Below are 12,403 nucleotides of genomic sequence, written 5' to 3' on the forward strand. Positions count from 1 at the left end.
TTGAAAGGTTGAGTTCACACATGGTATTATACTTATGTTTGTTATGTGTATTTTAAATAGTTAAATTTAATTTCTATTTCAGATATGTTGAAATTATTAAATTATCAATGTATTGTCAAGCTGAAATTGCAATTATGTTTATATTTAATGATTATTGTATAAAAATTGATGTTCCATGATTAAATAATCCTTAATTAGTGTATTTTTTGTAGACTTGATAAGGACCCAAAACAAGGGTCGAAACGTTGTCTTGATTTAATAATATGTCTTAGTAATAATAAATATATTTTTATGCCAGTTGGGTCGATAATTTTGTTTATTTTGTTTTAATGTAAAAATTCGTATTCTATCACGGGTAGAAATTTTATTTTTTACATTTAAAGAGTATTTGTAATTATATTGTAATAAATGTTTCCACTCTTAACTTTATTGTTTTATGTCACAGAAATTACTTTCAATTTTATATTTTAATTGTTCTTTAAATAATCGAATATTTTCAACGTGACCATCGGCAGAATGATCGTGTCTTTTAGTGTTAAATCTATCGTGTTATCTATGATAACACCGATGCTTGTTATGTCAACTATACGGTTGCAAAATATATAAAAGGTGATTCATTGTAAAGCGAAGCTGTATCTCATAGATAACTGATCATTGAGTCATTACAATTATTTCCCGGTTTTCGAATTTATTTATGATGAGTTGTTAAGTCATAAAAAAATCTCTTGACTTCGAATTTTGATAAATAATTTGGATTTTCTCTCCTCTTTTTAGTCATCGATCCAATAACTTTTCGAAGAATCCTTATTCATTGTAATTAAAGTATATTAATCGATGCTCGTAAATAGGAAATGACTTTGTTTCATAAATATTAAAAAATGTCGATGAAACGAGTTTTTTTTATTTTGCAAGTACGTATTTATATATGCATTTGTCTCACGCATTTTATCGTGCACAAGTATGTACTTTAAAAGGTGTGGCAAGCATGATCATCGTAAATATTATATAATATAATATTTATATATTATATATATTATATTATATACATAAAATATCATATATAATATACATATTATTATATACGTATGTAAATTCAAAATCTAAAATATTCATAATATAAAAATAATAATATTTTTATTTTGTATTTTATTATAAATAAAAATTAACTTTATGTTATACGAAAATAATCTTTTCAAAGTATTGACATACCGGTGTGTGAACAGCTTGTTGTCTCTAAATGAAAATTTCGGTATTTTGTCTTACTTATTAAATTTCGGTATTATGACTTTTCGGAACAATATTTTATATCTTAAATTTTGAAATTATAATTTTTTGGCAATGCATATCCTCCACAATAAGTATAATACTATATCCTCCACAATAAGTATATACTATCTATACGGAAAATTATTGTTTCTTCAAAATAATATAATATTGTTGACAGATGATGGAAAGACAATAGATGTAAAAAAATTATCTGCCAAGTTTACTACGGATGTGATTGGTAGCACCGCTTTTGGACTCAACACGAATTCTTTCAAATATCCGGATGCTGAGTTTTGCAGACACGGCAACATGATCTTTAGGCCTGCTCGTTCTTTTGAGATATTCATATCAGTTTTCATGCCAACGTTAAGTCGTATGATTGGTCTGACGTTTTTTGGCAAACAGACGGATGCATTTTTCCGTAAAGTCTTTTGGGAGGCGATCGCACAACGCATAGAATCCGGCAAGACGAGAAATGATCTCATTGATATTCTTATCGAATTGAAAAATGATCACGGTGACAAAGATATTGGAGGATTTAGTAAGCAGATTAAAATTAACGTTAATCGTGACAAGCAAAAAGAGGCAAATATACAAAGGTTTAATTTTAATTTCTAGAATTTGATGGGGACGATCTATTAGCGCAAGCTGGAATTTTCTTCGCGGCCGGTTACGAAACCTCCTCGACAACGATGTCTTTCACGTTGTACGAACTTGCATTACATCCTGAAATACAGGACAAAGTGAGGAAAGAAATTTTTGAGGCGATTATTGAATGTGATGGAAAAATTACATATGAAATGGTTGGTACACAAGTATCAATTAAGATATTTATTTTTGCTTTTCATCGAATCTGAAGAGCGTCAGTAATGCACAACTGAAATATAAGAATGACAGATATACCTTTAATACTCTAGATCATGTCATTATCGTACCTCGAAATGGTGTTCCTTGAAGTTTTGAGAATGTACCCACCATTAGAATATTTACAACGTACAACTACCGAAGTTTATAACATGCCAAATTCCAACCTTGTACTCGAAAAAGATACACCGATCTTTATATCGGTCCGTGGTTTGCATAACGATCCAAAATATTTCCCCAATCCGGATAAATTTGATCCGGAGCGATTCAATGAGGAGAACAGACACAAGAGGCCGATGTGCGTGCATCTTCCATTTGGAGATGGTCCACGTAGGTGTATAGGTAAGAAAATCGATTTTAATTTAAAGATTGATATATTATGTTATGTTCAAAATTAGATAAATGAAAACATTCCACATAAATATACAATGCATAAACTTGTTTTGACTATATTTTGACATTTATGCAAACGTTGAAGAAGAGTAAAATTAAAAATTATGAAATTACATTTTATTTGTATACAATTACAAAATTATTTAAAATTATTTTATTTAAGAGTTTAACAAGGCTCTGTAATATAAATATAAATTTAAAGTGTAAGACAAGCAATAAGAGCTAAATCGTGGATGACAGTGCGTTATCCCAACGAAACTAAATTTTTTTGTTAGAATTAAATACCTGTGCACAAGGCACCAAATTTTTACTTGGACACGGCCAAGATTTAAAATTGGAATAATCTCTACAAGAGATTTAATTCCATACATCCCCTGTTCCCCTCTAAGGAAATAAATGCGAGAGAAAAATATAGATCCGAAAGTCGCTGAATCGGGAATCGAACCCGAGACCTTTCGCTTGCCGGGCGACTGCTCTTCCAACTGAGCTATTCAGATCTTTTTGATTCTATACTTTTCTCTGTTATACGAGGGTCGTTTGAAAAATCCGTGCAAAAATAAAAACTACTTTATTGTTTGGGGTAAATCTTTTTTTTTTCAACATAGTTTCCTTTTAGGCTTATACACTTTGTCCAACGCTGCTCTAGTTTGTTGATCCCTTCCAAATAATAGAATTTGTCCAAGTCTGAAAAATAGCCATTCGTGTCTGCAATCACCTCCTTGTTTGAATAAAATCTTTTTCCCGCCAGCCATTTCTTCAAATTAGGGAACAAATAATAGTCCGAGGGAGCCAAGTCTGGAGAATAGGGGGGATGTGCAACGAGTTGGAACCCTATTTCCATTAATTTTGCGACCACAACTGCTGAGGCGTGAGCTGGTGCGTTGTGGAAAATCACTCGACTTCCTCGTTTCAAACGAATGCCAAACACAAAGAAATAGACCGATCTAGCTGAAACTTGGTGTGTCTTCTTCTAAGAGATACTACTAACTAAACATAACCTCGATACGCGCCAGTAGTGCCATTTCTCTGACTTTGCACGGACTTTTCAAACGACCCTCGTATATATAATAATGTTGATAAACAAACGCCTTTAAGCCAGCGTGTACAAATTAAGAATTTAACAAGGCTCTGTAATATAACTATAAATATAAATTGAGAGTGTTAAACAGGCAATAAGAGCCACATCGCGGATGACAGTGCGTTATCCCAACGAAACTAAATTTTTTCGTTAAGATTAAAACCTGTGCACAAGGCACTAAATTTTTACTTGGACACGGCCAAGATTTAAAATTGGAATAATCTCTACAAGAGATTTAATTCCATACATCCCTTGTTCCCCTCTTAAGGAAATAAATGCGAGAGAAAAATATAGATCCGAAAGTCGCTGAATCGGGAATCGAACCCGAGACCTTTCGCTTGCCGGGCGACATTTTCTCTTGCATTTATTTCCTTAGGGGAGAACAGGGGATGTATGGAATTAAATCTCTTGTAGAGATTATTCCAATTTTAAAATCTTGGCCGCGACCAAGTAAAATTTGGTGCCTTATGCACAGGTATTTAATTCTAACGAAAAAATTTAGTTTCGTTGGGACAACGCACTGTCATCCGCGATTTGGCTCTTATTGCCTGTCTTACACTTTAAATTTATTTTATTTAATTTATTAAAATCTGAAACATTATTTGTGTTACAAGTACAGAAAATTGGCTATTGGTCACGAGTGCGGGTAAGCGTACGAGCCGAAGGCGAGTGCGCGTTTACCTGCACGAGTGGACAATAGCCAACTTCCATACGTGACACAAATACTATTTTGTATTACTAGCAACCACGGTCGTATACACAGGTATCGAAACTCTCATGGTGGTGGTAAGACTCTTAATGTCATGATTTGTGGGTTCATAAATCGGTCGTTAATCGCGGAACGACAGTGCTCTGGCACTGTGATCGCTGAGTAAGGCCGGCGTCCCATGGAGCGGATTATGCGGAAGCAGAACCAGTGGATCGCCAATCACGGAATCGTTCCGATAGAACTTATTGATGAGCTCCATCGGAACGATTCCGTGATTGGCGATCCGCTGTTTCCGCTTCCGCGTAATCCGCGTCATGGAACGCCGGCCTAAAGAGCTTATATCTGTACAAATTAACAGAAGCATATAAGTATATGCATAAGAAATTTTATTGATATTCTTGAAGTATTTTTAAGTTTTGTGGTTAAAAATAATATAATTTTTTATTGTAAATGCATGATGTTTTAAATATAATTTTATAAATATTTTTTAGATATAATTCTACCAGATAATAATCCTTAAGATTCGCCAGTAATAATTAATAAAAATCTTTCCTCATGGTAAAAGTAGCTCATTCAACCGAAATAAATTTGATGCGCGAACTTGTATGGTGTTGCCTTACATTAGATATTTGAGCGAGAATATTACGCGTTGCATGAATAAAAATGGAATTGATGTAGTATATACCGTTCCAAAAAAATTAGACACACTGATAAAAAGAGGAAAAAATAGGATAAACAACTTAAAAAGAACCGATGTCGTGTATAAAATTGAATGTGCAAATTGTGATTCTACGTATATTGGACAGACAAAGAGACATTTAGAAACGCGCATCAAAGAACATCAAAATAATATCAAAAAAGACACTACATTGCATTCAGTCGTTAGTTTGCATCGGACTTGCAACGATCATGAGTTCCGTTGCGATTCTCCGGTGATCTTGCATCAAGAAAAACAAACAAGAAAAAGAGAAATTGCAGAAATGTTTTATATAAAAAAACAAAGTAAAAAGCATTAATTTCCAGAAAGATACGGAGAATTTTAGTGGGATTTATGATCGTGTTCTTGACGCTATTTAAATTATTTTTATTTTTATCTATTTATTTATTTATTTGACTTTGTTATGAGGTTTAAGATTGCAAAAGACACATTAGTTTTGTCTCGATTTTCTTAACGCGTAGTGACTAAGATTCTTACTAACTGTTAACATCTATTTATTTCTTGCTTACTTCTGTCAATTCTACATTGTTCATTAAAACAATGATGAATATTGTCGGTGATATGCAGTGAATTTGATTTACTGTATTAATTTATTATGCATTTACGTTTGGTATGTAACATATTTTTGTATATGAATTTATAATTATTGTTGCAATGAAATGTATTAAAATTATAATTATTTTTATGTAACTTTTTATAGATTTACTTGAAAAGGGCTGCAATGACAGCCGAAATGTTGTATTTTAACTAATTATTTATAATAAATGATTGCCAGTTTGGTCGATTTTTACGATGAGGAAAGATTTTTATAATTCTACCATATCGCATATTGTTCGATAGCAGAGCAAAAACGCGAGCGATAAGTGTCAAGAGAGAAGTGCGCGACAAAGAAAAGGACGTTTTCGCAAAAGCGATTAATTAGAGAGTCGATTTTTAGACGCATACAATGTATATTTAAGACGGACACTATTTACAGGCTATTTACACTGGTTAAATAAACCGTAGTTTAATACGTGAATCCGCGAGCTACGGAGAAGGCGTTGCGTTAGTTGCTGGCTATACGCGAGCTACGTAAAATCAGAAACGCGCCGAAATCGTACTTGCACTTGCGACAGATATGCTTCTAATTCTGAGAGCGACTATATCCCGGTCGATCTGAGGTGCCCTTTTATAGCAACGTTTTTCGAGAAGATTCTAGATGCCTTTATAGAATTACATGTTATTATTTTAGAATTGTCTCGAAGGACATTAGCGTATTATTTTTCGTAGAGAGAATGTTGTTGTTTACAGTTCTCATATTAGCGCTTGCTATAGGCGCTTTGGGCTGTATACGCGCGGTGTCGCGATTAGCAAAGATAATCCGCGGTAATTTTGCCTAAATTCGACTTGCACTAGGGCGTTTTTAAACACATATCAATATCAATAAAAATATGATTAATATATATTTTTATTATATATATTTGCACATATGCAAATATTTTCAAGAATTGTACATAAATAACAAAAATATCTGTGTATTAAATAATATATTTATATATTATTACACGTTATATATTTATATGTTATTACGCATACACCTTTTTACAAACAATTTTAAACATTGCTTAGTTTAGACATTTTTCGTTGATGTTCGAAAATCGAACGTCAAAAAGCTGAAAAGTCTTAAAAAACATTATTAATTAAAATTCATGCAGGCCTTTCATTCACATGCAACATGCATCATACTTAATTTTATATTAATATTATTTTCAAATAGCGCTCGGCCGCACAGATATACGTATACCCCGCGCCTGCGAACAGAAAGCGCTTTCGTCAAATCTCATATAATAGTAAACACCGCGGTCGCGCGAGAGGAGATACAATTTAGTTCCCGATAATAACAAAACGACTATTTTCCTGAAAGTAAACAATTACACTAAACGCTCTTTCGTCCTCAGCCGAACGATAAAATTAAGAAAATCTTTCTAGACTATTCTAGAAATACGGGTCTATATAAACCTCCTCTCTCGTGATCGCGGTGCTCTTTCCGATTGCTCGTCGCGAATAGAGTGTGCTTCTACTTTACGAAAAAGATCGCTTGTCTTTTTCGGTTTTCTCGTCTAATTACCGTTGCTAGCGGAACATTCAGTAATTTATCTTCGACCCGGCTTTTCTCTCGTTTATTGCATTCTTTTCTAATACGTTCGACTCGGCTATCTTTTGGTAAATTCTGTGCGGTTAAACAATTGTATTTTTTGTTAATAGTTGAAATATAATTTTTGTTAACGATACGCGTATGTCGAGTGTAGTGCCTATCTATCGTCTCGCTTCCGATCTTCCTTTCCCGCTATCCATTGTGCACAGTTGAATAATAGATTTTTTTGTACTTTTTGGTTTTCTTGATAAGTAAACTGACGGATTCTTAATCGGATGTAATAGAACACAGCGTAAGATAAAATGTTTGAACCGTGATCTTTACAGGAAAATGTAAATTCATAATTATCTAATACCCAGATAGCCACAGTAATTATTATGACATTATTTTGATAACCAGTTCGAATATTAATACTTCAGTTTCGCAATTAGTTAATATGAAAACACGAGGTTTGATTCATGCAAATTTATATTTTTTAAATTTAATTAATATGTTGAACAATGTTTTTCAAAATACGCGTTTAATTCAAATGTTTTTGATTTAACGGTAGATGAAGTACCCAGATAGCCACAGTAATTATTATGACATCATTTCCCAGCAAATACAAAGTAACAATTACAAAACATTAATGTTACATTTTTCCTCTCAATAATATAACTGTTACGTACAAGCCATGTTATATTGCAGTTATATTGTTGAGTGGGAAATTGTAACATTGATGTTATGTAATATAATCTCTAAAAACTCACCTTTAAAAAAAGGTAAAAAAAGGCGACCAGTTAAGGGCACGCCATTAACAAAAATTATCCATTGCAAACCCATGTAGAATCGTACCCATTGCAAACCTATGTAGAATCCTATGAAAAATTAAACATTGCAAACTCATGTAGAATCCTATGAAAAATTAACCATTGCAAACCCATGTAGAATTGTATTAAAAATTATCCATTGCAAACTTATGTAGAATCCTACATTGCAAACCCATGTACAATAGAATTGTATGAAAAATTATCGATTATAAACCCATGTACAATCGTAACAAAAGTAATGAAATAAAAAAAAAATTGCGCCAAGTGAAAGTAGAAACTTGTACCAGTGGAAAATTAAAGATGCAGACATATATAGAGTCGTATAATGAATCAGTAAAAATTTAAATTTGCAAATGTAGAATCGTACCATAAAAAAACTTATCTTTTAAATAAAAAGATAAACAAGATGCCAAGTCCATGCGCCATGTGAAAAAGAAATAAAAAAATTTTAGTTAAAAAAACTGGGAGCGCTGCTAAATAATATTCTAACAATATTAAAATTAAATTGTTACTTTTAAACTCATTACAGTTAAAATATGTTTTGTGTTTAAATTAATTAATGTTACTTTAAGGTGCATTGTAATTTTGAAACTTAGCAGCGCGCCCAGTTTTTTTAACTAAAATTTTTTTATTTCTTTTTCACATGGCGCACGGACTTGGCATCTTGTTTATCTTTTTTTTTAAAAGATAAGTTTTTTTATGGTACGATTCTACATTTACAAATTTAAATTTTTACTGATTCATTATACGACTCTATATATGTCTGCAACTTTAATTTTCCACTGGTACAAGTTTCTACTTTCACTTGGCGCAATTTTTTTTTATTTCATTACTTTTGTTACGATTGTACATGGGTTTATAATCGATAATTTTTCATACAATTCTATTGTACATGGGTTTGCAATGTAGGATTCTACATAAGTTTGCAATGGATAATTTTTAATACAATTCTACATGGGTTTGCAATGGTTAATTTTTCATAGGATTCTACATGAGTTTGCAATGGTTAATTTTTCATAGGATTCTACATAAGTTTGCAATGGGTACGATTCTACATGGGTTTGCAATGGTTAATTTTGCCTAGGATTCTACATGGGTTTGCAATGATTAATTTTTCATAGGATTCTACATGGGTTTGCAATAGGATAGGATTCTACATGGGTTTGCAATGGATAATTTTTGTTAATGGCGTGCCCTTAACTGGTCGCCTTTTTTTACCTTTTTTTAAAGGTGAGTTTTTAGAGATTATATTATATACACATTCCGAATTGACAAAATTCCATGAAATATTCATAGAACTTCTATAGAATATTCTGAATGACCCATGGAATATTAGGATACTTATTCAATGTTTATAGCACATTCACAGATAATTCTGTGCTGTATATATGCTGTATATAGAAATCAACATTAGTATATAAAAATATTTAGAAGTAAATATAATTGTTTCAATGGAGTATCTATACACAGGCAAATATAATATATCTATACAGGCGAAAAAATGTCATTGGTCATTCGTAAAAATTTTCTGAAAGTTTTTCAATATTTAAGAAATTTTCTTTAAAGTTTTTATGCTTTATGAGAATAATTATTAATTATTAATATATATTTTTTACTTCACTTTTAACTTTTCAAAATAAGTTGAATGGATATCAATCAGTTGAAATAGTTAAATGATATTATTTGTGCCCACCAAATTTTCTGCGCACATATATTGCTAGTTAATTGTTTTTACTGTTGCGCATGTGCGACTCAGTCTCGCGCGCATTCTGTCCAGCCATCGAGCCCATCGCGTGTCGCGTGTGCATCAAGAATCAAGAGCCGTACGTATATTGTTCAGTGAGCAAGTCTGAATGTGTTTCTGTCCCGTTTTGTTCTGATTTCCTCTTTGGGAGGCTAAGACTGCATAGGAATCTGCTACCACACCACTGTTTTGGTCAATATAAACAGGCTTTGAGCTTGCCAGTGTTAATAATCTCGAAGGAAGAAGGAAGGAAAGTATGTATAATCGTTCGTAAAAAATCTATTATCTACGTTAATTTTATGAGTACCAAGTAATTTTTAGAAATATGGTTTATTGTAGATAATTTCATGATAATTTTTAATATTTTTAGATATAAAAGTAGTATAGTGGGCACTATGGCCCGTCATAACAAACCCCCACCACCGACCCGTCTGGCGCCGAGTCTTATCTTATCTTTCCCCCACCACCGGCGTCTGGTTTTTCCGAGTGTGGGTGTAGGGGGAGAGGGTGTTGGGGGAAAAAAAATGGCGACTGGCCCCGAAAGGTGGGGATGAGAATTTTTTTATTTTTTTATTTTTTCTGATTTCCTCTGGATTTGAACCTGGGGCCTTCGTGTTTCCGAGCAGGGTCCTAGTATGTTGAGCTAAACGAGATCTTACTAGTCTAAGGATTAGATGAGGTATTTAAGCTAAAGTTGCGTAGGGTACGGTATGGGGGTACGGGTATACGTATGGCAAGGATAGCTCGTCGAATCAAATGGTCGATATTGGACGGGGTGGGGTAAAAACAGTTAGGGTATACGTATGGCAAGGATAGCTCGTCGAATCAAATGGTCGATATTAGACGGGGTGGGGTAAAAACATTTTGACCAAGAAAAGCGTCATGCGGTCGACCGGGGATCGGTGGCAGGTAGTAACTGACAATGCCGTAGGGTAATAAAAAAAGAACACGCAAATATTTGTACTGGCGAGCATTCCGACTCGTGTCACGATAAAAAAAATAATGCATCATCGTAGATTAGAAAGAATGCTTATTGTTGAAAAGATGTCGGATAAAATTTTATTTTAAAATAACTCGTTGCTTAATGAAGGTAAACAGAAACATGGATGTTGAGGAAATTTCTGGAAAGAGGAAGTGAAAGAAAATTGAACAATGGTTTTAAAAGTACAAATATGATTTATATTTAAAATATTTTTACAGAATAAAATTATTCACAAACATTTCAAGAAAATATTCGTCGAATAATTATTAAAATTTACGTTTTGATATAATTGTATGTACAATTTGTTCGAAATAAAGTGAAATTATTTCTAAAAATGTTATCTCAAAGTATACATCGAGAAATGTTAAATCTTTCAGTTGGGTACGTACATTACGTTCTATTTCCTTACTGTTACCTCTGATCGTGAGTTTCACGATACTGTTATTAATGCTACCGTTGACAGGAAGATTTAACTGTATTTCGTTAATTAAATATCGAGCACATTCGTTGACATTAGTTGAAATAAAATTTAGACGATTTAAATTAGCGTTCACACAATCAACTATATTTTCTACACCTTGAAAAGTCGTTCTCTGCATGACTATCGCAATGTTGTAAGTTTTACGTTTCTTCGCCTTCGGTCCGTTTTCGTTCGTATCCTCCACAGTCTCGGAAGAAAGATCTTCTTGCTCGTTTTCACGATATGTTATTAGTATGGCTCTAGCACCATATGCGGTAGTGAAATTTACAATTATCTTGTTAAAGATGATCGAGCTCAAATTAATTTTATCACCGTTTAAGTAGCTCGACATCGTTTTCATGTTTTCTTGAAATTTTTGCCACGATTCCATGTCGAAGCAAATCCCTACAGCTCCGTGAGATGTTAATTTAACAACAGGCAGAAAATCCAGTTCGACGTTGTCTTCCGTCATAAGACCCACTTGAATTTTCTTCGTGTAGGATGAATTCAATCCGTATGTTGTTGACAGCAACATACGTGGTTGTTGCTCGATTTTCTTAAGATTGTTCATGGTAGTTGCTACCGCGTAGAAAATCAAAGATATAATAATCAAAGACACGGAAAAATCGAAAAATCGAGAACTTTTTACTAACAAACTCTTTTACTAACGAACTTGAAAGTCCGGACAATGAAAGACGAGTGAGCGAAGATTTTCAAGAAAATTTATAAGAAGGAAGATAAAATAGAAAAGTGGTAGGGAGAAAATGTATGCGTAGATAAATAAAAATTATGAGGAAGGGATTTTTTAAACAATATAAATAATATAATTTTTAATGTGGAAGGGGAATTTTTTAAACAATAAAGCGATAGGGAGAAAATGCATGCGTAGTATAATAAAAATTATGTGGGAGGGGAATTTTTTAAACAATATAAACGATATAATTATTAATGTGGAAGGGAAATTTTTTAAACAATATAAATGATATAATTTTAAATCTGACTTCAGAGAAAATATAAAATTCCTATCGCTATCGAGAAAAGATACTTGAAAATTCCTCATCTTGATTTCTATAAACTTTTTGTAACTAAGTAAATAACGTCCTAGATTAAATATTTTTTGTATCTAAGTAAATATTACCATATATATATAAAACATGGGTAAAAATACACGGCTATGAGAAAAAAAGATAAAAAAAAAGATAAAAAAAGATAAAATAAAATCGAGAAAAGATACCTGAAAATTCCT

At 32.5% G+C, this 12,403-nt stretch overlaps 1 protein-coding gene and 1 pseudogene across 1 annotated transcript; one reads left to right on the plus strand and one right to left on the minus strand.

The window, feature by feature from the left end:
* The first annotated feature begins 1,444 nt into the window (after positions 1–1,444).
* On the plus strand, positions 1,445–2,528 carry LOC114946184 (cytochrome P450 6k1 pseudogene; annotated as a pseudogene).
* An 8,429-nt stretch (positions 2,529–10,957) lies between these two features.
* Positions 10,958–11,784, minus strand: LOC146721252 (uncharacterized). Its single transcript, XM_085487244.1, has one exon. The coding sequence runs from the start codon at positions 11,726–11,728 to the stop codon at positions 10,964–10,966; it is 765 nt and encodes a 254-aa protein (XP_085343370.1). The 5' UTR covers positions 11,729–11,784; the 3' UTR covers positions 10,958–10,963.
* Positions 11,785–12,403: the final 619 nt, after the last annotated feature.

Source organism: Nylanderia fulva, unplaced genomic scaffold (assembly GCF_048542155.1).
Source record: "Nylanderia fulva isolate GAGA-0341 unplaced genomic scaffold, ASM4854215v1 Scaffold511, whole genome shotgun sequence".
Classification (NCBI taxonomy): domain Eukaryota; kingdom Metazoa; phylum Arthropoda; class Insecta; order Hymenoptera; family Formicidae; genus Nylanderia; species Nylanderia fulva.

Coding starts and splice junctions, on each gene's coding strand:
- LOC146721252 (XM_085487244.1), bottom strand. CDS start 11,728: ATGAACAATCTTAAGAAAATCGAGCAACAACCACGTATGTTGCTGTCA.